At 40.6% G+C, this 25775-nt stretch overlaps 2 protein-coding genes and 2 long non-coding RNA genes across 4 annotated transcripts in view; all 4 read right to left on the bottom strand.

Annotated features, from left to right (window-relative positions):
* Nucleotides 1-25775, bottom strand: part of LOC138957024 (uncharacterized) — a 121712-nt gene that overhangs the window by 65627 nt on the left and 30310 nt on the right. The gene's annotated exons all lie outside the window — the stretch shown is intronic.
* Nucleotides 1524-8536, bottom strand: LOC138957023 (uncharacterized). Its single transcript, XR_011452909.1, has 4 exons — nucleotides 4439-8536; nucleotides 4033-4107; nucleotides 3647-3730; nucleotides 1524-3209 (listed from the first exon to the last, which is right to left on the bottom strand). It is a non-coding gene; the product is annotated as an uncharacterized lncRNA (long non-coding RNA).
* Nucleotides 8577-15368, bottom strand: LOC138957022 (myosin-binding protein C, slow-type-like). Its single transcript, XM_070328198.1, has 4 exons — nucleotides 15071-15368; nucleotides 13788-14092; nucleotides 12795-12884; nucleotides 8577-9257 (listed from the first exon to the last, which is right to left on the bottom strand). Exons 1-2 carry the CDS (start codon nucleotides 15198-15200, stop codon nucleotides 13890-13892), a joined length of 333 nt encoding a protein of 110 aa, XP_070184299.1. The 5' UTR covers nucleotides 15201-15368; the 3' UTR covers nucleotides 8577-9257; nucleotides 12795-12884; nucleotides 13788-13889.
* On the bottom strand, nucleotides 18755-22188 carry LOC138957021 (myomesin-2-like). The gene is made up of 5 exons (XM_070328196.1): nucleotides 21202-22188; nucleotides 20545-20847; nucleotides 19999-20301; nucleotides 19430-19732; nucleotides 18755-19046 (listed from the first exon to the last, which is right to left on the bottom strand). The coding sequence occupies exons 1-5, from the start codon at nucleotides 21605-21607 to the stop codon at nucleotides 18889-18891; spliced, it is 1473 nt and encodes a 490-aa protein (XP_070184297.1). The 5' UTR covers nucleotides 21608-22188; the 3' UTR covers nucleotides 18755-18888.

The following is a 25775-nucleotide window of genomic DNA, read 5'->3' as shown; positions in this document are numbered from 1 at the left end:
TCCCTGTATGTTCTTGGTTGCCTTTGCGTAACCAAAACAGTTTTTATAGGGCTAAGAAATTAGCCCTAACATTCTCAATCCTGTTTGATTGGACTTCGCCTCCAAAAGGTAATTGTTGTGTTTCGGCACTTGGTTACACTAAGTTTATATTCACTGTTGTGATCATATAACGCGGCGGCGTATTAATCTTGTTATACTTATCATGTAGATGGATCAATTTACTACTCCACTGTCGCTACCTGGTTGAAAAAATATGAATTTTTACGATTTGTGTAGTGTATCAAATGACACGTTTGCCTGCAACCTCGAATCACTTTACACCGACATTTGTTACAACTTCAAACGTCTATCAACTGCCATTAATAGCTATCATCCAGCTATTTGTATGGACAGTTAGACTTATTTCTCTAGAAATTTAGTTTTACTAAGGGTTTATTGTTCTGCTTTTTTTCAGACATTCCGTCCCGCACCAGAATTGCCAGAGGTTGTTGCAACTACAACTTTGAAGAACTGTGTCGTGATGTACAGCAGCTTCCCGAGTCATGGTGCCTCGCGAAGAACGAGGGGAACCAGGTGGTTAAGGTTGTTGTGCTGGAGCCTGGAGGCCAGCTTGGTTAAGGTTTGACTTTGAGTCAGCATTTTCAGTGATTTTTCTACGCAGCCGATGGTGTTTGGATTTAAAGTGTAAAGGAAAAAGTCCCTCCTGAAGCAGCGTGCTGCAGTTTAGACTGGCTTGGCGACAGTGTTGAAGTGAGTGACAAGTAACATTTTCAGTAAATCGCTTTGTGTTACAATTAATCAACACCAATTCTGAGCCAAGAGAATGATTTTTTTTTTTTCCATTTGGAATGTTGTGTTTTATAGGTTAGGTGTGGAAAATTGGATTTGACTGTAAAGCTCTTTAGCAGAGAATGTAAATAAACTTGACCAAGAAATTATTGCAACAAATTTCAAACTCCCAAATTAAAGCATTGATTAATTCCCGTTAATTAATTAATTAAATTAAATGTCACAAGAATTTATGCTTTAATTTGGGTGCAACATGTTGAAACTTTGTTTGAGAATGTATCTACTTCATTGATTAAATATATGCATGTGTATGAATAGGAATCTTTCTTGTGTCGAATTGAGACTGAGTGAGATAGTGAATGTTGGTACATTACAGGGCCGGACTAAGCAAAGAGGAGGGGGGGGGGGGGGGTTGCCAGTGGTGGTCCAGGGGGATGTTCCTCTGCCCCTTGTGGGGGTCAGGGGAAGGGTAGGTCATATTCTGAGATAGGAAAATGGTCGCTCCTTGCATGAAACGGCATAAAATAAACAATAATACATTTTTTTTAAATAAGTGAGGTACATGTATAGGTTGGGGAGGGGGGGTTGCATAACCCCCCCCCCCCCCCCGTAGCCCTAGTCCGGCCCTGCATTAATTGTCACTGTATGGTGTGTGTCACTGTGACCAAAGATACATATGCTCTATTTGAGTTCATACAACTTCCAATTCCATTCAAACGTTAACAAAGTGTTGCTTTCTTTCTTTCTTTCTTTATTTGGTGTTTAACGTTGTTTTCAACCATTCAAGGTTATAACAAAGTGTTGCTGGTATGCGACTGAACATGTTCTATTAGGAAAGCAAAGCAAATTCCGGTGTACATAGTGGTCAACATAAAAACAATCAGACGCATCGATGCAAGACATTTATCAAGTGGCTGACAATTGATTTTGAAATGAAAACTGTTTGCAAAATATATCGCTGTCAAAATTATATTTTGAACAAGTACATAAAGGAATTAGGTTTGAACCATAGCAAAATGAATATGTTTAAATTTTTCATGTTGCAGACTTAAATTTACATGGACTCATGAAAATACAGAACAGGCACTGAACAAGCCATGTGATACAATACTGAACCAAATAGGAAGAGAAGTACATTTTAACGACAGCAGATTTTAACACAAAAAATCGACACCTAAGACAACAATCAAGAAGTTCAAATTCAATGTACATGCACTTGATCAGATGGGATAGTTTGTACTGCATGAAGAAAGATCATACACAACACACTACAGAGATCCTTCCTGATTGTTCTCAACATTGTATGTTTTCAGCTTTTTCCTCAAACTCCTTTCTTTCCATGTGCATTTCATTTTGTCCAACATTGCATGTTTTCAGCTTTTTCCTCAGTCTTTTCTTTCCATGTACATTTCATTTTGTCCATCATTGTCTTCAGTTTGTGGTGGAGTCTTATTTAAAAAAAAAACAGAACATTTTGCAAAGTGTCTTCTTGAACAGCTTGTGAAAGATCAAATGAATACAAAGTGTCATAAAAACACACCGGAACAGCATCACTGTTCCTGCATGGTTCAATAAAGTCATCTGCTTTTGCCTGTGTGTTGATGCACAGGTTTCCCAGAAAATATGTTCCATGGACATCAAATCACCAAAGGGAAGTAAAGTAATCGCTCTTTATGCATACGACATGTGTAATAGATTAAGCGAGAGTTGTACGGAACCTTTTCTCCTGGCACGAGAGGATGAAAGTCGCTTGTATATTTCAATGCTTGTTATTCTCTCAGGTGCCAGGAGAAAAGGTTTTGTACAACTCTCGCTTACTCTATTACACGGTCATGTCGTATGAATAAAGAGCAATTACTTCCCTTTGGTTATTTGATATCATCAACGCTTTGCCTCATTCTGTTTAAGATTTCTGCTTTGTGTTGCATGGACAGACACATCTGCAATACATTGGGCTTGACAAAGGTCAGTTTGCCCTTGTTCAGCATGCTTGTCATGTCAGGGGTGTTTTCACTCTTTTCACTGTAGGATTCAGGTGCGCAAGTCAGGGCTTCCAAACACTGCAATTTCTCATCTCTGTACGCACTCTTTTGGAGACACCAAACTCTCTGTTTTAGCTTTTTGGCAACACATCCTCCAACATACTTTGCATTGTCCTCTTCATCCTCTTTGATTTCTAATGCACTTACTGGTTCCCTAGTTTTTCTTCATAGGCCTTTAAGACACCAACAGTATAAACATGTTCAAGGCAATCCAGGCTGAAACTGCAGGGGATACTGTCAACTCAGTAATGCCTGAATGCTGGGTTGAAAAAGCAGAGTAGTACCTGGCCCACGCCTTCTCCTTGGCAGCATTCCCAACCTTGCCTCAGGGAACTAGGCAGTCATGAAGAAGCAGAAGTTTCTCTTCCAGATCTGCACCTAAAACACAGAAAATAAAATATTATAAATAAAACAACACACAAATATAGCAGAAATCAACCCAAGAGTGAAACTGAAGATGTAGATGCATGCACACAATCAAAACCAACAACACACGACAACAACCCAAAACTACACTTTACATGAATGGATGTGAACATATTAAATTTTTTATTCCATTTGTCGTTATAGAACGTGTTGACAAACCACTTTCATGAATCCTTATCATGTCTTTCAACTATGACATGTGCTATCAATGATCCTAAAAAACACATGAAATATTGTAGTGGCAGGCATGTACCTAAAATATTTGTAAACAGTAGCCTCTCTGTGCAACGAAGCAGTATTTTTGCTCGAAAACTATGAATGAAAGTGATCTTTCAGGTACTGGGACTTTGCAAGCTGATTTTTTTATATCGCCTTACTCAAAAACTTACTTTTCAATTACTGAATTGGTCGACAAGCCCTCTGAGCTCCGGCGAAAGGCAGTTGTCATTCTTGGTAGATCATGCACAAGCGTTCTGCAATAAAGCATGCAATTTAGAAGTGACAATGAATTTAAAAACAACAGAAGACATCAAGCATATATCAAAACAGAATTATGCTGGAGGGGAAAGAAAACAAATATATTGCACTGATCTTTTTGATGTGTTGATCTGACTTCAGTTCCTGCACCATTTTTAACTTCCATGCATGATGTACATTCAAATCAATCAATGGTTCAGTTATAATATATCACTTATCGGTTATTTCTTGAATATCTGTTGTTCCAGTTCTAAATTTTCATAGTCTTTTACATAGATCTGTCAATATTTTTACTTACTTTTGGCAATTCTTGGAGTTTCTTTTGTGGTGATGCTGTCATCTTTTCAGCGATTGAGATGTCGGTACTTTCCCCCTGAAAAAACAACAACCATGGAATAGAAAGGGTATCTATAAATCTACAGCCGAATTTCTAACATTCAGAAATTGTTCTGTTGCAAATTTGTCGGTTCGCTGAGCTAAAATAGTGGCCGATGTGAACGAGAATTCTGCAGAAAAACGATCTGCTGATCAGCTTGAGTGCACAGCTTCGGATTTACCAGTGTGTCAGATGCTCTCGCGTTTCAAGTGTTAAAAACAAAAATAATGACGTGCCGTCCACAATCAATCTTTATTGTTGATTCACATGACTCATTTCAATCATCAGCAATGATCTTTTTGTATTGCTTTGTTTGCTTTTCACATACCTCAGCCACAAACTCCACCTCCCCTTCGAAATTCTCCTTCTTCTCCATGTGTTGAAAGACTGCACCGGAAGTAAAGTTACTGTCAAAACCTCTCGCAGCCGCAGACGGGAGTTCGAAACAGAGCCAGCGTTGGCGCGCGCGCAGAGTTGGCGATCCTGTCAAGGGATATCTATGCTTGGTCCAACGTGTGTGAATGTTTTGTGTGTGGACTGTATAGTTATCCGATTTGAACATTTTGCATTATGTATGCATTTTAATGTGCAACAAATATTCTTGTAATTAATACTGTGGTATTTGTTGAAATGATTGTATACTTTCTTTTCCATAAACCCCAAAGGATATGGGTGGATAATTGATCTGTTATCATGCAAGAACTTTGACTTTTGCCTTCTTTTTGTAGGTTTTAGATTGTGTTTGATGATGATTATTACATAAATCCTTCAGTTCACATAATAGAACCAAATGTTCCATATTTGACTAACTGAACACGAACCCGAAAAATATTTGCTTCATACCTGAAATACAAATCTGACAACTGGCCAATATAAGGTAAGTATGTTTTTTTGTCAGGTTACTATGAACACTTTGAAAAGCAAATAGTTTTGGGATTCGTGTCCAGTTCGCAGCAGGTGTTATGTGGAAATTGTTCATAGATCTGTGTGTGGGGGAGGGGGAGGAGGAGGAAGATATAGAACCATTTGCTGCCCATTGTGATATCATACACTGAAATGAGTACAGACTGCATCCATGGTTTTTCGTGGTGTGTTTTATTCAACATAAGAAAAAAAGGTAAGTATACTGAGTACACTTGAATCGTTCAAACGGATCATGGACAATTCTGTGCTATACAGCAGTACCTCTCCTAACTCCAACAATAACAACAAACCATATGAGATTTCTTTCGTCAAAAAGTTTAATCTACTTGTGATCCATGACATTACAGTATGCTAAACAAAAAATTTAAAACAATTAAATAGAATATTTTTTTTAAATCCTTTTCACACACAAGAGCAATCTTTCCTTGTTGACTGTTGCAAGACTGACATAAGCTGCCAAAACAGAAAATTGTAACCCCATTAATCTTCAGAAACCCTTTCTGAAAGGGTGTTCACTCACAAATAAGGCCTCACTGTTGCAAATCAAATACAAACAGAACAAAATAATAAAATAAACAAAACAAAACAATAAAACATGGCATTTCAAAATCAAAAAAACTAATATTTTTTTCAGAAAAACTAAAACATAACATGATGAGATTCTCAAGCCAAAGCAACTACAATTTCAGTCGTGCATTTCAGTAAACATTACATTATCCCAAAGAGTGAAGAGTTGGTTGTTTTTTTTACTTTCTAGGTACAATACTGCCCTTTTGTAGTAATGATCACTGATAATTTCACAGAACACGTCAAGATAGATTGAAAATCAAAACGCACACACACGTCTATTTCAACATAAGAATTGGAGGCGTAAGTTGTAACCTCATTACTTTTCAGAACCCCATTCTGTTAGGGACCCTGTTAACTTTCTTGTTGACTGATGCAAGACTGACATAAGCTGACAAAACAGGAAGTACAAGTGGCTTGGCAAAATGTATCCTGTAATAAAAATGAATCTAACCTGAAAAAAACACCACTAAAGAGTGCTAGTGTCTTGTGAATAGTAGGAAACTACAAAAAAAAGGGAAAAAAAGAAAGAAACAAACAAAAAGTTACATTAAAAATAGCTTCACAGAACATAATAATAATAATAATAATAATAATAAATGAGCATTTATATAGCGCAACATCATAACTTTACAATTATGCTCTTTGCGCTTGACACATTTAAAATTCAAACACAGTTATACAAGCATTTACATCTACATTCATAGTCAGCAACGCTTGATTAAAAGCATACATACACCATCAAACATACATTACAACAGATTCTTCCACTAATTAAGTAATAAAAACATGAATAAAATAGGTAGTAAAAACAAGGAAATACCAGCTGAATACCCTTAATCAAACAGAACATGTTATTAATACTGAAAAACAGCCCTAAATGTGTATACACATTATCACATTATCACTAAAAACATAAGATTGATTGAAGTTTATTTAAAAAAAGAAACACCCATGCAAAAAAATGTCAGCATAGAAATTGGATGCATGACTGTAACATTCTTTTTCACAAACCCATTCTGGCCGAGTGTTCACTTGAATGCACACCCTTATTGTAGCAAATCAAACAAATACACCAAAAAAACCTTAAAATAAGATTTTTGCTGACCGCTGAACACTTTAGTTACATATTTTCAAACAGCAAAGAAACATTACATAAATATAGTTAATTTTAAACAGATTTTCCCCTCACAGTATTACGATAGGAGATTTTCCCGCCAAGACGTGTGACACAGTCCTTCAAAATAAAATAGTGAAAATGATATTTCAGCAAAATTCTAGCTAAAATATAACACAGCGAGATGTTCAAGCCAAGTCAACTGAAATGTAAGTTTTGCATTTCAACCGTACATATCCCAAAGGGTGAAGAGTTGTGTTTTCTTTTCTTACTTTCTATGTACAATACTGCCCTTAATAAGTATTACAAATAATTTCACAGAAAAAAAGCTGGATAAAATCAAAACTGCATACTAACGTCTATTTTAACATGAAAATAGGATGCAGAAATTGTAACCCCATTATTTTTCAGAAACCCATTCTGACAGGGTGTTCACTCAAATAAATCTAATTGTAGCAAATCAAATAATAAACAAAGCAAAATGATAACACAAACAAAACAAAAATCAAAGAAACTAATATTTCAGCAAAATTCTAGCTTACAAATAACATGCTGAGATTCTCAAGGCAAAGCAACTAAAATTTAAGTCATGCATTTTAGTGAACATTACAATCATACTCTCTCAGGTTTTTTTTAGTTTTTTTTTTTACATTAGAGACTTTAAGAAGGGCTACCACATTCATATGGTTGGCATTTTCGTGGTTGCAAAAGACACTCGGCGGGGGAACACCATGTGTCGCTAGTACAGCGGTTAAGAGGACAGAAGAATTTTGTTTCGCTGGTCGCACCGGTTCAGAAGTGTCGATCAGATAATACCAGCTGCCTCACTTCTGCTGAAACGCATCAGATACTCAGGCCACAACTCAACACATCATAAACTTTAACTGCTTCATGCATTTTTCTCCTCTAGGCGGCTTGACCAGCCAACTGAAAAGTTGAGTCGGCCTGATGTTTGGGTCGCCATCTTGAAATTTCTTTCGTCTGCTCAGTCACTCACTTACCCAATTCAAGCCTGCTTTACGGCTTTTTAAACTTGATTTTTAAAAACATTTCAATGATAAATCGCGCCTAAAGATGTCAGAGCATACATCGATTACACAAGGTAGGCATATTTTATGACTATTCGAATATAAAACGCGACCGAAGTCACTTTCGTCAGAATGACCAATTCTACGAATTTCGTTTCTCTTGGCGAAGCGAATTTCTGTTCGTAGAGATCGGAAGTCACGTGTACTCAAAAAGGTGTGACGTTTTACAACCGAAAATGCCAACGAAACGAATGTGGTAGTGCTTCTTAATCTCTCTATTATCCCAAAGAGTGAAGAGAAGTCTTTTTACTTTCTATGTACAAACCTGCCCTTTTGTAATAGTAATTACTTTTAATTTCTGAGAAATTAAAAATTAAAACATACACACACGCCTTGTTCAACACAAGAATTGGAGGCATAAATTGTAACCTCATTATTTTTCAGAAACCCATTCTATTAGGGTGTTCCCTGGAATACTGCCTCATTGTAGCAAATCAAATACAAAAATAAAAATAACCCACTTAAAATAAGATTTTTGCCGACAGCTTAACACTTTAGCCACACTGTGAAAAACCAATCAAAGAAATAGCATAAAAAGAGCTTTTCAACAGAATTTGCCCTAATAGATAAAGATTGATTTTTTTTTTCAAATTAAGACTCCTCATTAGAGGTGTGTCACAGTCTGTCAAAATCAAATCAAAGAAAACAATATTCCAGGAAAATGCTAGATTAAATATGGCATGATGAGATTTGCAAGCCAAATCAACTTTCTTTTTTGATGTACAATGTCGTGACTTTCATAATTATTATAACATAAGAATATAAAACCTGCAGATGTGAAGTGTTGTTTTTGGTGTTTGTTTTTTCTCAACATGGGATTGTGTTTACAGCCAACAATTTTGACAAACCTACCAATCCATACTTTCAGTTTCCTTTATGCCATGTGGCAGAAATACCAGCTGCAAACCAAGATGATGTAAGCTGCCTCTACAAATACAGAGTAAGGCCTTTAATCTCAACTCAAAAGTTTTCCCTAGAGCTGACCCTTCACCAGTTAGCGCTCTCAAGAGATCAGTCTCTCATTTGCAACTTCTGACCATTATGGGTACCTACTTTGACCTCATTTGCTTGAGACGATTGTAGACACAGTATTTAATGTCCTTCCAGGATCTGTGCTTTAGAACACTACTTTCTGCCTGTTTGCATCTTTCTGCTTCAAGTTTTTGCGGGACTTTATTCATTGAAAAACATGCAGCCAAATGTTTCTCAACTGCAGCAATTTCCTCTTTTTTCCAAGGCATTTTCTTCTGATTTTTTGTTCCATCAGGCCTTCTCTTCTGAGTCAGTGTTTTACCCCCTTTAGCTGATGTACTGGTAGCTGGGGCGATGGTAAGGGAAACATCACCAACGGATGCACAAGCTCTGTATTTTCATTTGTCTGTCAGACAACAGCTTGGAGCCCCGTTCACCCTCCACGCCAGGCCCAACTTGATCCTCGTAATCATCGTCACCTGAAAAGAAATAAATCATATTTTTCAGATAACTTTTCTTTTCATCCTGATAACAATGTCACCATGGAACCCCTACAATTGACTACACTACATGGATTAAGGGCAGAGGTGGCACGGAATTTTGATCCAAAATGGTCCCATGATGTGATTTGGGTTTTTATCATTTTTAGGCAGTTTGAACACCCTAGAATAACTGCATGTTTATTTTGTCAATTTCATCCTCTTTTTTCAATAAAGTGATGATTTGCAAAGTGAGTGAATGCTAAAAATATGCAGACTTATAACAAAAATCGATTTTTTTCATGGCAGAGCAGCAGCAACATGTCGATGAGTTTGTCAAAGTTATTGCATGCAGCGTACTCAGCGGGAATTTCCGTTTGTTGACGATGTCACAGTCATGGAAATAAAGCCCGTTTGTGTCCCTCAACGGCCGCAACACAAGAGCTGGCGAAGGCTACTTTCACTTGCAAAATGTTCCATATTTGGAAAGTGACCTTTACCTTTGAAAATCTATTCGCTGATTGGTCATTTCCAATAACTTTCAGCCGGGAAGTAGTTCTGCGCATTCGCGCGCACCACATCCGCATAAACACGCGAACCTTATTTCGAATCGGTTCGACGTCTCAAACAGCGATATTTCTCCCAACTCGGCCTCTAAAAGATAAATTCGGCGGGTGTCTATCATGCAAGAGGCAGGGGAAGTTACAACTTGCGGCAGATCGAGCAACGAAGAAAAATAAGCTAGCGGTCGGTGTGAATGTCGAGTCCACGACGCCTGAATAACAGGTACTGAGGTAGGACGTCAGGCCTTGTTTATCTCACATAAACTCCACCTTGACTGTCCCAGTTACATCCTAAAGTACTGCTAATCGAACTTCGGACCCATCTCCCACTCATGTATCTCATTCTTGGTGAAACAATGATATTTTGACTTAGATATTTGCTTCGTTGCAAAATCCAACTTTTCTCATTCAAGGAATGCAACAACTAGGTGCATTTTCCGGTGAATCAAATGTTGGGCTAAATCTTTTGGATTTCATCCCGACTCTATTTCACCAATAAGAAATGTATATACTTTTCTCCCTCTAGATCATTGAATCCCTTGAAATTGTCAGGGAAACATTATGTCTAGAGTTTATTTTGGCAGAAGCCCGACTGACGTCCTGCCTAAAGGCAAAGTTCCATGAGTTTTGGAAAAAATAATGCTTACTTCGAAGCAATTTCCGATCAAAAATCGGCCACTTTTTGTGCAATGGAAACAAGAATTAGCAGAAACCGATATGTCTGCTCCTGCGATAAAACTGAGAACATCAAGAGTAGCAAGTAAAATTCCACACGCCTTTTTTCCAGCTGATCATAATCATTGTACTTGATGTTTCATTGAGTGTTATAGCAACAGTCTGATGTCCATATGTGCAACTTTGGACTGATAGGGGATTGTGAAGAGCACTTGGAGTATAAGAAAATGTCAGTGAAAAGTACCCGCATGCACACATACTCTTGGTTTGTCAATCTGTCTTCACTGTGCGCAGCAAAACACTTCACAAACTTTCAAATGCAATTTTCTCAGAATGTGATTTTCAAGGACGGTAACCACACGGCGATGATCTTCACATCCCATCTACTTGTGGTAGACTACTAATTTTTTTCCCCCAAGCATTTTTACCCATTAAAAGATCCACAGGCAAAAAAATTGCACAAAAGAGTCTTTTTATGTGTTTTTGCTTGATAATACATACAAATATTGCAACCAGTAGAAATTTTTCGTGTCACCTCTCCCCTTAAGACATGAAAGCTAGCAATCATTACCCGCTATTACGAGCTAGTCGTGTGACAGAGAGTTTTCTTGCACACGAGACTGTAGATGTTTCACGACGGCTTTCGCCGGAGTGAAACAGCAGCAGTCGAGTGTGCAAGAACACTCTCTGTCACACGACTAGCTCGTAATGGCGATTATGTCTCACAGCTTCAACAGAGGAGAGAACAAAAACGTTTTGCGTACTCACGCTTGATAAACCTAAACACAGGAGCAGCCATTGTGGAGAGATCTACTTTTTGACGAAAGTGAACGAACAACTATGAATGACGTCTCGGTATATGTGAATGACGTCACAGTCATCGTCAGTCTGTATCTTTTGAAGCATTCCATTCTTCATGACGTCATTCTGTGTCTGCATCCGCGAAATGTTTGTTCTTTCCGGGGTCTTTGTCATCTATGTTCAGAACTCTGTCCTTCTAGTTTCAGACTAACAGGCCTCCTGAGCTAGCCACTTTCCAAGGGAAGCTAAACTCGCGTATGGAAACAGTACTGTAGTCTGGGATGCCGTTTTCAGTATTCTGAGCGTTGAAGAATTTGTAAAGAGAAGACACGACAACAGCAGGAGAAATAAAAGTCGTGTGTGCATTTTGGGGCTTTTGGAGGGACGATTTCGAGTTTGAATCCGTTCTTGCACATGCTCCAAAGCGTGTAACATACAATCTTGCACACGTTTGCTTTAGTAGTGGCAAAGAAGGAAAGCGTGTGACATAGTAGAATCAGACATCAGAATGAAATTGAACGTAGTTCGCCGCTAGTGCAAAAGGCAGTGAATTAGTGACGAGCCTGTTTGGCGCGGTAGCGATTGCGCTGTGCTTCATAGCACGCTTTACTGTACCTCTTTTCGTTTTAACTTTCTGAGCGTGTTTTTAATCCAAACATATCATATCTATATGTTTTTGGAATCAGGAACCGACAAGGAATAAGATGAAATAGTTTTTAAATCGATTTCGGAAATTTAATTTTGATCATAATTTTTATATTTTTAATTTTCAGAGCTTGTTTTTAATCCAAATATACCCAAACTCACTCATTAGTTTTTAAGCCACCCAGCTGAAATGCAATACCAAACCCCAGCCTTCGTCGAAGATTGCTTTGCCAAAATTTCAATCAATTTAATTGAAAAATGAGGGTGTGACAGTGCCGCCTCAACTTTTACAAAAAGCCGGATATGACGTCATCAAAGGTATTTATCGAAAAAACGGAAAAAAACGTCCGGGGATATCATACCCAGGAACTCTCATGTCAAATTTCATAAAGATCGGCCCAGTAGTTTAGTCTGAATCGCTCTACACACACACACACAGGCAGACAGACACACATACACCACGACCCTCGTCTCGATTCCCCCCTCTATGTTAAAACATTTAGTCAAAACTTGACTAAATGTAAAAAGGTAAAATTGGTACTTCTTTATGGAAATTACAAGATAGGATGACTTACTAGGCAAAGTCTTTACTTTAAATTCCAAACAATTTGCAGACAGACAAGATTACAATTGAATTTAGGCACCCCACGCACAGGTAGTACTGCTCTTGTAGAAGGTCAAGGTTATTGCTTCAGACCAGCTCTTCATGCAGTGTTTACCTGGCTAACACAAGGTAATGGTTGCACTAAAAAAAGTGATTTGTTATGGAAAATGAACGACAATTGAACTTATGTTTTACCATGCTAATGTCTTACGTTTCTCAGTATATTTCAAAATTTGTTCTTTTACTCACTTTCATCCTCACTGTCTGGTTCTGAACAGCTGGGTAAGTAATCAGACTCTGAACCGCCAGGTGAGTAATCTGCATCAGACGAAGCATCATCTGAAACAGACATGAAAAGCATTTTTGCACTCACGCAAATAGCACAATCATAGCACGATGAGATGTACAAAATAAACCCTAATTTTATCCCCTAACCCTGGACAATGCCAGCCTCATTCTTGCAGATACAGAGAGAGAGAGAGAGAGAGAGAGAGAGAGAGAGAGAGAGAGAGAGAGAGAGAGAGAGAGAGAGAGAGAGAGAGAGAGAGAGAGAGAGAGAGAGAGAGAGAGAGAGCCAGACAGACAAACAGAGAGACAGAGAGAGAGATAGTACAGTAAAGCAAACACTACATTATTATTAAAAAAAAGAAAAAATTCAATGAAAAGTCATATTTGTACAGTAATAGCTCGTCTGCGTTGGCTTCTTCACACAAAAGTATGTGTTTTCCTCCCAGAAAAGAAAAACACCCAGAAGTACAATTCAAATTAGAATTTTAGAGCCCAGTTTCAGAACATTTGACACAGTTTTAGGTTATTACCAACTGTTGCACTGAAAAAGAATCAGATTGACATCACCTGGTTTCCTCAACAACAAAGTGTGGTTACCTTTAAGGTGGGATAAGGAACAATAACATACGCAAACCTCTATTCACATTGTCCGCATGGGAGTGACCACAAGTATTCTGCCCTGCTAAGAAGAAGAAGAAGAGTGGCGTGAAAGTGAAACTAGGTGCCATTACTTTGTCCAAGACAGAGTGGGAAATTTGGAATTGAAAGAATAAATGTGGAAAGTGATGACAGCGTGGAAAGTGATGACACCATGAAAGTTCAACGAAAATTCAAACCGACAACAGCTTCTACTCTACGTCAGTGTCACAATTTACATCCAAAAATCAACATCTACCAAGGAACTCCTAACAGGGACAAGAAATTTCAACATATATAAGTCCTACAACCCCTCACCTGGAGCTCTCCTGCATGTGACAGGAGCGTCAGACTCCAGCGGTGGGCTGAGACCCTCGTCGTTTTCAGCAAAGATTTTGAAGACGTAGTGGCCTCCTTCCATCAGCTTGTCAATTGTGCAGGAGGTCGTTCCGGACGCATAGAGTCGGCCTTCACCCACGTCTGGTGCTTGGCCTCGCGACGCTCGATCACGTAGCGCTTAATGGACAGGCCTCCGTCCTTCTCCGGAGCCTTCCATTGGATGGTGACAGACTGGCTGTACACTTCGGTCACTTCCAGGGGTCCCACTGGGGCTGTTGGCACCTCTGCACACAGGAATAGAGCTTGGTGTTAAGCCTGTCCTTAACTGTGCGAAGACGACTATGCGAAGCTGGCTGCACAAAGCTTTAGCACTGAGTTTTGGGTAAAAAAAAAAGTCTTTGCGCAGTTGACTTTGGGCTACTGCCTTTTCAGTGGAACTCCCTTTTAAGACTTAAAACGTCCACCCTTTTGGGACCCTGTTTCCTCACATTTTCTGTTCCCTTCTTCTTCTTCTTCTTCTTCAACATTTGACGATGAGGGATTGTGTTCCCAACCTCTGAAAGTTTACCCTCATTTATTTTGTACTTTCTCCTTTTTAAGACCTGCTTTTCTCAGACTTGCTGAGGTCTAAAAAGGGGGGTTCCCCTCTGGTGTTTTTGACATTAGAGTCAGCTACAGACATTTGACAAACATAAAACAAGAAGCTGCTATAACTATGTAACCAATCATCTGGATATGCAACAATTCAAAAGCAATGTGGCTGAATGTTAATACTTGGCCAAAAGAATCAAGGAACCATGGGGACCGGCACGGTTGGCCTAGTGGTAAGGCGTCCGCCCCGTGATCGGGAGGTCGTGGGTTTGAACCCCGGCCGGGTCATACTTAAGACTTTAAAATTGGCAATCTAGTGGCTGCTCCGCCTGGCGTCTGGCATTATGGGGTTAGTGCTAGGACTGGTTGGTCCGGTGTCAGAATAATGTGACTGGGTGAGACATGAAGCCAAATATATGTCAAAGCAGCACCGCCCTGATATGGCCCTTCGTGGTCGGCTGGGCGTTAAGCAAACAAACAAACAAACAAACCATGGGATGAGTGCATTGATGTGCAACAGTCAGCTGCTCGCGGTCCTCCAATATTACAAATTGATTCATTGACCCTTACTTATTCTTCACACAAAAAGACAAATATGAATAAAGCCAAATATAAACATACACATACAGAGCAACAAACAAGTAGACAAACAAACGAAACAGACAGCTTACTGTATGGACTCTTTGGCACAACTGGTTCATCCAGCTCTGTGGGTTCGGACAAGCCGGCCACATTTTCGGCCATGATGCGGATGTTGTAAGATGTTCCCTCCTGCAAGTAGATAACCTCTGCAGTGGTCATCTCTCCGCGCGCACGGTCCACATGAGCCCAGGACGTCTACCAGGTCTCTCGTTTCTCGACGATGTAGTTGGTGATGGCTGAGCCACCATCATTCTTGCTGTGTTTCCAGGTGACGACCACGGAGTCACGACGAATCTCGGACACTTCAAGGTCTTGAGGGGGTGATGCGGGTTCTGGGGAAACAGCAAAATGAATTGGGTGTGAAATGGCATCCAGAAACACCTGATCATAAGGGTCAAAGTGACCTTGACCTTGATCATATGTGACCAAATGTGTCTCATGATGAAAGCATAACATGTGCCCCACATCATTTTTAAGTTTGAAACAGTTATCTTCCATAGTTCAGGGTCAAGGTCACTTCAAAATATGTATACAATACAACTTTGAAGAGCTCCTGTGACCTTGACCTTGAAGCAAGGTAAACCAAACTGGTATCAAAAGATGGGGCTTACTTTTCCCTATATATCATATATAGGTGAGGTATTCAATCTCAAAAACTTCAGAAAAAATGGGGAAAATGTGAAAAATAGCTGTTTTTTAGGCCGGACGGATGGACGGACGTCCGGCTCGGGTGAGTACATAGACTCACTTTTACTTCGCATGTGAGTCAAAAATGTGAAAAATAGCTGTTTTTTAGGCAACATTTATGGCCTCTGCGACCTTGACCTTGAAGCAAGGTCAAGATGCTATGTATGTTTTTTGGGGCCTTGTCATCATACACCATCTTGCCAAATTTGGTACTGATAGACTGAATAGTGTCCAAGAAATATCCAACGTTAAAGTTTTCAGGACGTCCGGACGGACGGACGACTCGGGTGAGTACATAGACTCACTTTTGCTTCGCATGTGAGTCAAAAAAGATATATTTACTTTTAGTAATACTAAATGCAATTTTTTAGACAGTTGTACAAACTGACTGGTGGACACTTGTGGCTTTTAATAAGCTTCAGGATGAAAGTGTTCAGCTAACTAAACAAATGTAGTCTCTTAACTTTCTCTTGAAACAAATAAGCAACTCAAAAGCATTAAGTACAATAACCGTACACCAACCGCAACCTTACCAAATTGACTCTTGATAGTGACAGGGGATGGCATCTCCAGGAACTCACTGGTTCCCTGTTTGTTGACGGCTGCCACACGGAAATAGAACTCATCTCCAGTGACAAGTCCCTTCAGTGTCCTCGTCGTCTGGTCGTCTGTGGTCTTGTCAGCGTGACTCCATGTCATGCGCATGGCCTCACGCTTCTCAATGATGTAGCCAGTGATGGGCGAGCCTCCGTCATCTTGAGGTGGCTTCCAGTCCAGCTGGACAGAGTCGCGGGTGATGGCCTTTGCTTCCAAAGGTCCCACTGGTTTTCCCGGTGGTCCTAGGAAAACAACATGAAAATTTCATTAAGATGAATTACAAACAACAAAAGATAACTTTGAAGCTATAAAGGGAAGCATTATATGAGACATCATGTATGGCATAAAAAGACTTACCACAGAAACACAAACACAGAAAAGAGAATAATACATACAAATACAAAGTACAACACAAAGTACCGTATTTGATGAACTACAAGCCGCGACTTTTTTTCAAAAATAATCGCATTGCGGCTTATAAAAAGATGCGGCTAAAACGTTACCTAAACTTGAATAGCATTCACCTAATGGAAGTCGCCGCGGATTTTCATTTCGCTCGATTAGCGATTACCGGTACTTTATTAGCTCTCTACTCAAGACTCGGCGCTTTTCTCTTTCTTTCGCGAATCTTCGTTTGTCAACAAGTCGTCGTGACAAGATAGCGTACAGAGAAACATCGGATGTATCAGGATCTCGCGCGTGCGAGATTTCGTTTTTTTGTGTCTCGCGATAGTTGGAGGAGCGAGAGCCGCCATGTTGTGTTTTCGTCTGCTCGAAATGTGCGCAAAAGTCGTAAATCATCCCAAAAAAGCTTATTCCGGGCGGGACTACATGTGTGTGTTGGTTACAAATTGTGTGTGTGATATTTTTCTTCAAACTTTATCACTTTTCTTCTTTGTTTCACTTGTTTATTCTCGGAGCCGATTTTGCCAAATACCGTACTTTCGTTGCCTGGTTGTTTTGATTGATTGACACGATCTGATTATATTTTTTTCGACGGCGGCTAATATAGTGACGCGGCCTATACGTGGCTCGTCCCAATTTTTTTTTTTAAAGTCGGGGGTGCGGCTTATAAAACGGTGCGTCTTGTAATCCGTCAAATACGGTACAGTAAAACCTGTCAAATAAGGACACCCTTGGGACCAGACAAAAGTGTCCTTATTCTGCAGGTGTCCTTATTAGACAGGTGCAAGTAAACGCGACAAAGTCAAGTTGAGAGAGAGAGAGAGAGTACTGCACATGTACATGTACATTTATAAGAAAAACAGAAGCTGTTTAGATTAAACAGAGAAACATTTAATATTGACTGTTGTAAAACAAGTTTAAAAGCTTTTTATCATATCAACTGTATAAATTTAAATTGTTAAAAAGTTACTGGATCTCATTCATACAACACATTCACATTCACTTCATTCTGCACTCATCAGCTTTTGAAAGAATTTGTCCAGCGTTGTCTGAGTGGACCATTGATGGCAATGTGATTCGCACGTTTGGTTGAAAACCACTCGAACACGGCGTCATTTAGCTCTTCGTATTCGGTTGTCTTCTTCGAAACCCATTTCTGGTCAGCACGTCCGTCTCCCGATTCCCACAACTTCATTATTTTTTCCCGATCGACACTGATTTTCGAAATCTGCGTTCTCCCACACCCAAGCTCTTGTGCAATCGTTCGGCATGATTTCCCACTTTCCAGTTGTTTGACAACATTTATCCTTTGTTCTAAAGTCAGCGCATTTCTTCCTTTTCTTGAATTTGAATTTCTTGTTGCCATCTTGTTAAACACGAATCACTCTTTCGAAGAGAAGATACATTCACTCATACACTTTCACTTCCGTTCCGCCGAACACGTTCCACGCGTTGGATTGGCTGCCTTGGAACTCTAGCAGCCAATCAAATGCGTCGACTTAAAACACTCACCAAGAATAGACTCTATCAGTATTCCAAGCTCTCGTAATCTCTCGCAAACTTCAGAGCATAGCAAAGCATGCGGTACAACGATCTCGTGCGAGCTGCACAAGCCAAGGTTCGAAGTTCTCGCGATGTTCAAAGCATAACAAATAGCGTGTCTCGCGAGAGCTGCTCAGATACCGACTAATATCAACTGATCGATTTATCGTCTTCTTCGTCGATCGAACTTCCCAGCTTGCTGTGGATGTCCGTATTTAGCAGGTATATGACTTATTATGGACCCAAAATACGTGTCCGCGTCCGTAATGCCGAGGTGGCCGTAACGTACAGGTGTTTTACAGTGTAAAGCAGTCCGTGCCGAGACTGACTGTCCGTATTCTGCGAGTGTCCGCTAAGTCCAGTGACCGTATTTGACAGTTTTCACTGTACAGAGTTTCGCAAGCTGACAAACATTTTGCTTTTAAACTAAATAGACTTTTTCAACTTGAGATTGACATAAAAAAAAGGACACAGTGACTTACCAACAGGCCTCTTTGGTGTAACAGCATCCGACTCAAGCGGTTTGCTGGTTCCCACTTTGTTGATGGCGAAGATTCTGAAGTAGTGCTTCTTGTCTGTGGCCAGGTTCTTTGCCTTGGTCTTGGTCAAGTCACCATCAACAATGGTCACCTCTGTCCAGGTTCTGCGACACCTCAATGCGGTAGTTAAGCACAGGGGCACCGCCATCATCTCGAGGCGCACGCCAGTCAAGGACAACACTTGTTGCATCCAAGTGACTGAAGTAGACGGGTCCCGTAGGAGGTTCAGGAACAACTGGAAGATATGTTTGATAGATGGTCAATAAAATGAGTACATCATACTGGCATAATAACCATATCATTCAACAAAGATGTTGATTCCACTAACATTTGTATCAAAATGATTAAATATTGGAACAGCTCTACTGAAAAAAGACAACTGCTGACTTATCTTTTTTTGCTGTAAATGACATTATTGCTGTGGTGTTGTGATTGTAAACTTGTGCAGCCCAATTGAAACAGAGTAAATATTGTTGTGTTCTAATCGTAAACTTGTGTATCAATTCTTGAAATACCATGCTTATTGTATTGTCTTTGCTCCCTACATTGGACTCCATCAATCAGGACAACCATTGCAAAAATTCCACAGTTCAAAACCAAATCAAATGACATTCTCACCAGTTTCCCTTGTTGGTTTGACCAGCTCCTTCATCTCAGTTTCTGGCCCAACTCCCTCCTCATTCTCGGCAGAGACACGGAAGTAGTACTCCTGTCCAGTCACCAAGCCATCCGCATCTAAAGTCGTCACTGTGCCCTTGGTGGTTCCGGCCTTAACCCATGAACCCCAGTGCTTGTCGCGACGCTCGACGATGTAGGACTTGATCGGCAGTCCTCCGTCGCTGGTAGGTGGCTTCCATTTCAGCGACACTGCTGTTTCTGTGACGTCTGTTGCTGTCAGTGATTCTGGGGCTGATGGTTTCTCTGCAGAGACAAGGAGAGATTCATTAGTTTATAGCTATGGAATTACATATTGTGTGGGCCAAAAGCAAGTTTAGAGACTTGAAAAATGATAAAATTCTGTTGTTCCAGCTATGTCTTCAACCACAGCCATTTAAAATATGTCACGAAGTCTTGGTTTTGAGCCTATTATGTAAACCTTCATGTCTTTCTTTTCCTTAAATAAACACACACAAAAACAAGAAAAGCTTGGAGTTATTAAAAGTTATCAGAATAAAAAGCATACTCACTGTAAGGACTCATTGGTGTGATGGCATGTTCCGATTCCAGAGGCTTGGACTCTCCAGCAACGTTCTCGGCCTTGACCCCGACAAGGTCCTGTCCTTCCTGCAGAAGGAGCAGGTCGCAGGTAAGACGGTCGCCAGGGACACGCTCCACCAACGTCCAGCTTGTCTTCCACGTCTCGCGCTTCTCCACAGAGTAGTGAGTGACTGGAGATCCACCGTCCTTCTCTGGTGCCTTCCAGGTGACCTTGAAGCTGGTCTTGGTCACGTCTGATATCACCAGAGGGCCTGTAGGCGGTGATGGTGGGACTGTTGAGAGAAAAGTGGGGTGGTTTAGTAAGTGTGTCACTGGTTGCCTTATCTTTTTTCAACTGACAGGTTGGGTCATGCAAAAAATATACCTGTGGAGTCAAGTAATGATTGCACATCAGAAAGCAAAATGATATTTTAAGTTTGATGTGAGAACTAGCTGTAACAACGCTAAACTGATTCAACAATGCTTGCTGACTAATCCTCAATCTACAACGTCACTGAAATTGCAATTCAACTCACAGATAGGCTTTTCCATTTTCACTGGTTTGGCTGTCTTCTGCTTTTCGCCAATGCCCACATCATTCTCTGCGGACACAGCAAAGAAGTAGTCCTTCTCTCGCTCCAGATCAGCGACAGTGCACCGAGTTCTGAAGCTCTCGACTGTGGTGACCTTCTCCCATTTGTCTGTGCCCTTCAGAGACTTCTCTATGATGTAGCGACGGACCCTGGATCCGCCATCGTTCTCTGGTGGGGTCCACTCCAAGGTCAGGCCGTCCTTGGTGATGTTCTTGATCAGCAATGACGCTGGTGCATCAGGAACACCTAAAGTTTAACAAACATTAGTCAATTTTGTATCAATATGTTTAAGACACATACGTTCAGACAAGAGACAGTAGACCAATGTTGAAAGAAAATATTACATTGGAACCTTTCTAGTAAGACCCTCCATTATATGAGACTCCCTCTACTACAAGACCTGAATTGCTCACATGTTTTCTTCACAGTGTCACTAAATTCACCTCCATTATAGGACTCTCTCTCTATTAAGACCCACATTTCTCAAACTCTACTGACATATCACAATCCCTTCAGCTATTGCTCCATATTTGCAAACACTCGCAGTCCAGTTATTTCAAAGGTTTTCTTCTTATGAAAAGAGACTTTTCAAACACTTACTGAGGATCTTCTCTGGGCAGATGGGTTCTCTGGACTGCAGAGGCAGGCTCTGTCCCTCAGCGTTGACTGCGATGATCTGCAGCATGTACTGGCTGTCCGCAACAAGGCCGGTCAAGGTCACTTTGGTTTCTGTCGTCTCCTGGACGGTGGTGAAGGTGGAACGAGGGATGATGCGGGTCTGAACGATGTAGTTGGTGATGGGCGTGCCACCGTCGCTGTCCGGAGCGGTCCAAGACACATCTGCTGATTTATCTGTGACGTTGGACACGCGCAGGCCTGTTGGCACATCTGTCAAGAGAAAATTGTGTGATAAGAGTTTGAATGCTGAAGTACTGTTGGTTAAAGACCTGGGGAGCATTGAATGACAATGGGATAGTGAAAAGTTCAGTTTCACGAATGATCGCATTTTAATGATGAGGCTAGACGATCATTACAATATGTGGAAATTAAAGCATGCATGACTCTGGCAACAAAACTTCAAGGATTTTTATTTCTCTGCTGCACTTTCTCTGTTCAACTTGAAAAGAAAAATAGTATATCAAGATTATTGTTTAAGCTGCCTAAATCTAGTTTGTTTGTTTGCTTAACGCCCAGCCGACCACGAAGGGCCATATCAGGGCGGTGCTGCTTTGACATTTAACGTGCGCCTCACACAAGACAGAAGTCGCAGCACAGGCTTCATGTCTCACCCAGTCACATTATTCTGACACCGGACCAACCAGTCCTAGCACTAACCCCATAATGCCAGACGCCAGGCGGAGCAGCCACTAGATTGCCAATTTTAAAGTCTTAGGTATGACCCGGCCGGGGTTCGAACCCCGACCTCCCGATCACGGGGCGGACGCCTTACCACTAGGCCAACCGTGCCGGTTCTAAATCTAGTTAAACTTCCCTTGTTCCTATCAATACATTTTCATGCCAGGATTTAATGCTCTTCATTGAACAATACTGACATTTCTGCTTTGAGACCGAGTTAAAGTAAATCATTCCTTTACCCCAACTCACCATAAGGACTCTTGATCCTAACAGGCTTGTCCATCTCCAGAGGTGGACTGGGCCCAGCCTTGTTCTCTGCCATCACACGGAAGAAGTAGTCTGACCCAGTGGTCAAGTTCTGGATGGTGTTACTGGTCATGTCGGGACTGATCTTGTCCACACGGCTCCAGGTGGAGCGAGGGAACTCGCGCTTCTCCAGCACGTAAGCTGAAAGCGGCAAGCCTCCGTCATCCTCTGGAGCGCGCCACTCGATGGTGGCTGACGTTTTGGTGGTGCTCAGGACCTTGATGGGTCCTTGTGGTCTGGATGGTGGCTCTGGAAAAACCACAAAGGAGTGTTACTGCACTTTGGCAAGAACAGTGTGCATAAAATCAACATAACTCTGCAGAACATTTGTTTCCATTACAAAATAATTATGAGCAAATGTACAGGTTGTCAAATGCTTGTGAAAGATAAAACAGTTAAGATGCACATATACAAGTTCAGTTAATGCTTGCAATTCCTGAATATCAGAGACCAGTGCAAACTAAACAAAACATCAATTCTCATAAACATGTTCGCTTTCCGTCAATGTTCTCACCGACGCCATCTTTGTTTAGCAGGCTAAAGCCGACAGCTGAATCGGCCCGTTCATGAATTTTCGGAATGAAGACACTCGGTGAAAGGGAAACTTAGTCCCAAATGGAAAGTTCATATTCGGGTCGAAGGTCCACTTCCTTCGATACGGAGGTTATGTTGTCATTATTTTATCGGAGATTTGATCTGGAAAATCGACTTTAGGGTTGTAGGTAGGACTTTACAGATCGAATCCAATGGAACCACAACAACTACTCTACCCCCCCCCCCCCCCATTTTTTCTCAACGGATTTAGACGATTCAGAAAAATGGTCCTGGGAACGAACTTTTGGGCGGAATTCCGCCAATTGGCGGAAGAATCTCATCCCTGATTTCAGCTTTGTGGCTTAAAAATTAATTAATGACTTTGGTCAAAATCTGAAAATTGTAATCAATTTTTTTTTTTATTTACATAAAACGATCCAAATTTACGTTCATCTTACTCTTCATCATTTCCTGATTTCAAAAACATATAAATATGTTATATTCGGATTAAAAACAAGCTCTGAAAATTAAAAATATAAAAATTATGATTAAAAATAAATTTCCGAAATCGATTTAAAAACAATTTCATCTTATTCCTTGTCGGTTCCTGATTCCAAAAACATAGATATGATATCTTTGGATTAAAAACACGCTCAGAAAGTTAAAACGAAGAGAGATACAGAAAAGCGTGCTATGCAGCACAGCGAAACCACTACCGCGCTAAACAGGCTCATCAGTTTCACTGCGTTTTGCACGGCGGACTACGGTCATTGTGAAAAAATGCAGTGCGTCAAGTAATTTGAAGCCTCCCTAAAATGGGGTGTTCAAGCTAGACCTTTTCAAAGGGCAATTTCATAATAACACGATTTTAGAGGTTATCAATTTTTGCACAGAAAGAAAATCAAAATGATGTGAAAGTGAAACTTGGCACCATTACTTTGTCCAAAACAAAGCACCAATAATACAGTGAGTGTGGTTTGTGTGCATTATTCCATTCCAGTTTCCACAGCTTCACATTACTATTGCAATTTGATGCAAGCAAAGAAAAAGAAAGCTCTCAATACTAAAACCATGAATCCTTTGTTCAGCTCTAGTACGGTACTTCCATAGTTGTTTGTTTCAGCTACCCCCTCCCTCTTCCCCATTGTTCAAACTTACAAAGATATTTTTTTTAATGAAATTCAAGTGCCAGAACTATGGGAGAGATCCCCCTCCCCCTCAATCTCCAGTAGAATCTTTGACCTCATGAAAAGGATTTACCAAAGAAGATTCTGACAGACGAGTGATCGCATTTGGGTACATCTGTGACTTTCTGTGCGTGTTCAACACATTTTAAAAACCATCCGAAGGCAAATCTTGTTTAAAACAACAACAACAACAACAACAACAACAACAACAACAACAATAACAACAACAACAACAACAACAACAACAACAACAACAACACCACGTTTTTGAGCGGATTGTTGAGATTCGGTGCTTGATGACGATAAAATAATTTTTCTTTGAAACTAGCATTTAATCTGAACTGAAAGGGCGAGTGGTATTCAAACTCTTAGTCCGGTGGAAATCTGGTTCAAAGTCAATAAAAACGTCAATGGAATATTGTTTCTAACACTTACTTATTGAAGGGTTAAATGTTCTTAACAATATTTTCTGTTTGAAAAACAAAAACAACAAACATGCTGAAAACGCATGAAAAGTCACAGCGCCATTTGCATTTGCCGTCTAGATAGACTACATTGACTCATTGAGCGATCAGTCGCATCAGTGTGAACAGTTGCTTTTGCAATAACAGAAAGGTACATTTGAACCAAATATATGCTAATGAACTATTAAAATACCAAAAAGACAAGGCGAATCATAAAATATATAGGTGAGGAAATGATAAAATCCTTACTTTTTCCACACTGCTTTGAAGAGTCCCCATATTTTCGGCGGCATCAGGAAGTGACGTCATGCAGAGCGAGTCTAGAGAGTGACTTCCCCATAACCAGGAAAAAACCGATTCGAAACACACTTCGGTGTGTGAAATCCGTAAACACAGCTAACCGGAAAAAATGTCAAAATGAGACATCCTGTTCAAATCAATTTTTTTGATGATAAAATAAGATTTCCTGCATTGTACATGCTTTGAAAAAAATGGGTTCCTAAAATGAGACCCCATTTTTTTTCAGAGCCCCATTTCAAGAGGATGTTAACTGCTCTGTGACCTCACTTTGACACGATTACAAGCACACACACACACACACACACACACACACTCACACACACACACACACACACACACACACACACAAAGGTCCACAAATGCATACACGCACACAAACACACACACACACACACACACAAACACACACACACACACACACACACACACACACACACACACACACACACACACACACAAAGGTCCGCAAATGCATACACGCACACAAACCAGAACATGCATGTCAAATGGGAGGACATATACACAAATAAAAGGAATCCAGTATGGTTTTGTCGATCTCTTCATGTACTGCTTTGTCTGTCGCGTTGTCTACGGCAGGTGTTGACAGTGCCACAGTGGAGCTGTTGTCTACGGCAGGTGTTGACAGTGCCACAGTGGAGCTGTTGTCTACGGCAGGTGTTGACAGTGCCACAGTGGAGCTGTTGTCTACGGCAGGTGTTGACAGTGCCACAGTGGAGCTGTTGTCTACGGCAGGTGTTGACAGTGCCACAGTGGAGCTGTTGTCTACGGCAGGTGTTGACAGTGCCACAGTGGAGCTGTTGTCTACGGCAGGTGTTGACAGTGCCACAGTGGAGCTGCTGTCTACGGCAGGTGTTGACAGTGCCACAGTGGAGCTGCTGTCTATACATGTGTGTGTACGTGCGACGTACGTGCGTGTGTGTGGCTGACTGTGTGCGTGTCTGTGTAAATGAGTGTGTGTGTGTGTGTGTGTGTGTGTTTTTGTGTGCGAGCGTGTGCGAGTGTGTGT

Source organism: Littorina saxatilis, unplaced genomic scaffold (assembly GCF_037325665.1).
Source record: "Littorina saxatilis isolate snail1 unplaced genomic scaffold, US_GU_Lsax_2.0 scaffold_343, whole genome shotgun sequence".
Classification (NCBI taxonomy): domain Eukaryota; kingdom Metazoa; phylum Mollusca; class Gastropoda; order Littorinimorpha; family Littorinidae; genus Littorina; species Littorina saxatilis.
This window is presented reverse-complemented; position numbering and strand designations above follow the sequence as displayed.

What these genes read in the sequence shown, in the direction of transcription:
- LOC138957022 (XM_070328198.1), bottom strand. Translation starts at nt 15,200, where the DNA reads ATGACCACTGCAGAGGTTATCTACTTGCAGGAGGGAACATCTTACAAC. An exon ending in TGTGCCAAAGAGTCCATACA is followed by an intron (nt 14,093 to 15,070) that starts GTAAGCTGTCTG and finishes TCCTGTGTGCAG; the next exon opens with AGGTGCCAACAGCCCCAGTG.
- LOC138957021 (XM_070328196.1), bottom strand. Translation starts at nt 21,607, where the DNA reads ATGCGATCATTCGTGAAACTGAACTTTTCACTATCCCATTGTCATTCA. An exon ending in CTGCCCAGAGAAGATCCTCA is followed by an intron (nt 20,848 to 21,201) that starts GTAAGTGTTTGA and finishes GTTAAACTTTAG; the next exon opens with GTGTTCCTGATGCACCAGCG. An exon ending in GAAAATGGAAAAGCCTATCT is followed by an intron (nt 20,302 to 20,544) that starts GTGAGTTGAATT and finishes TTCTCTCAACAG; the next exon opens with TCCCACCATCACCGCCTACA.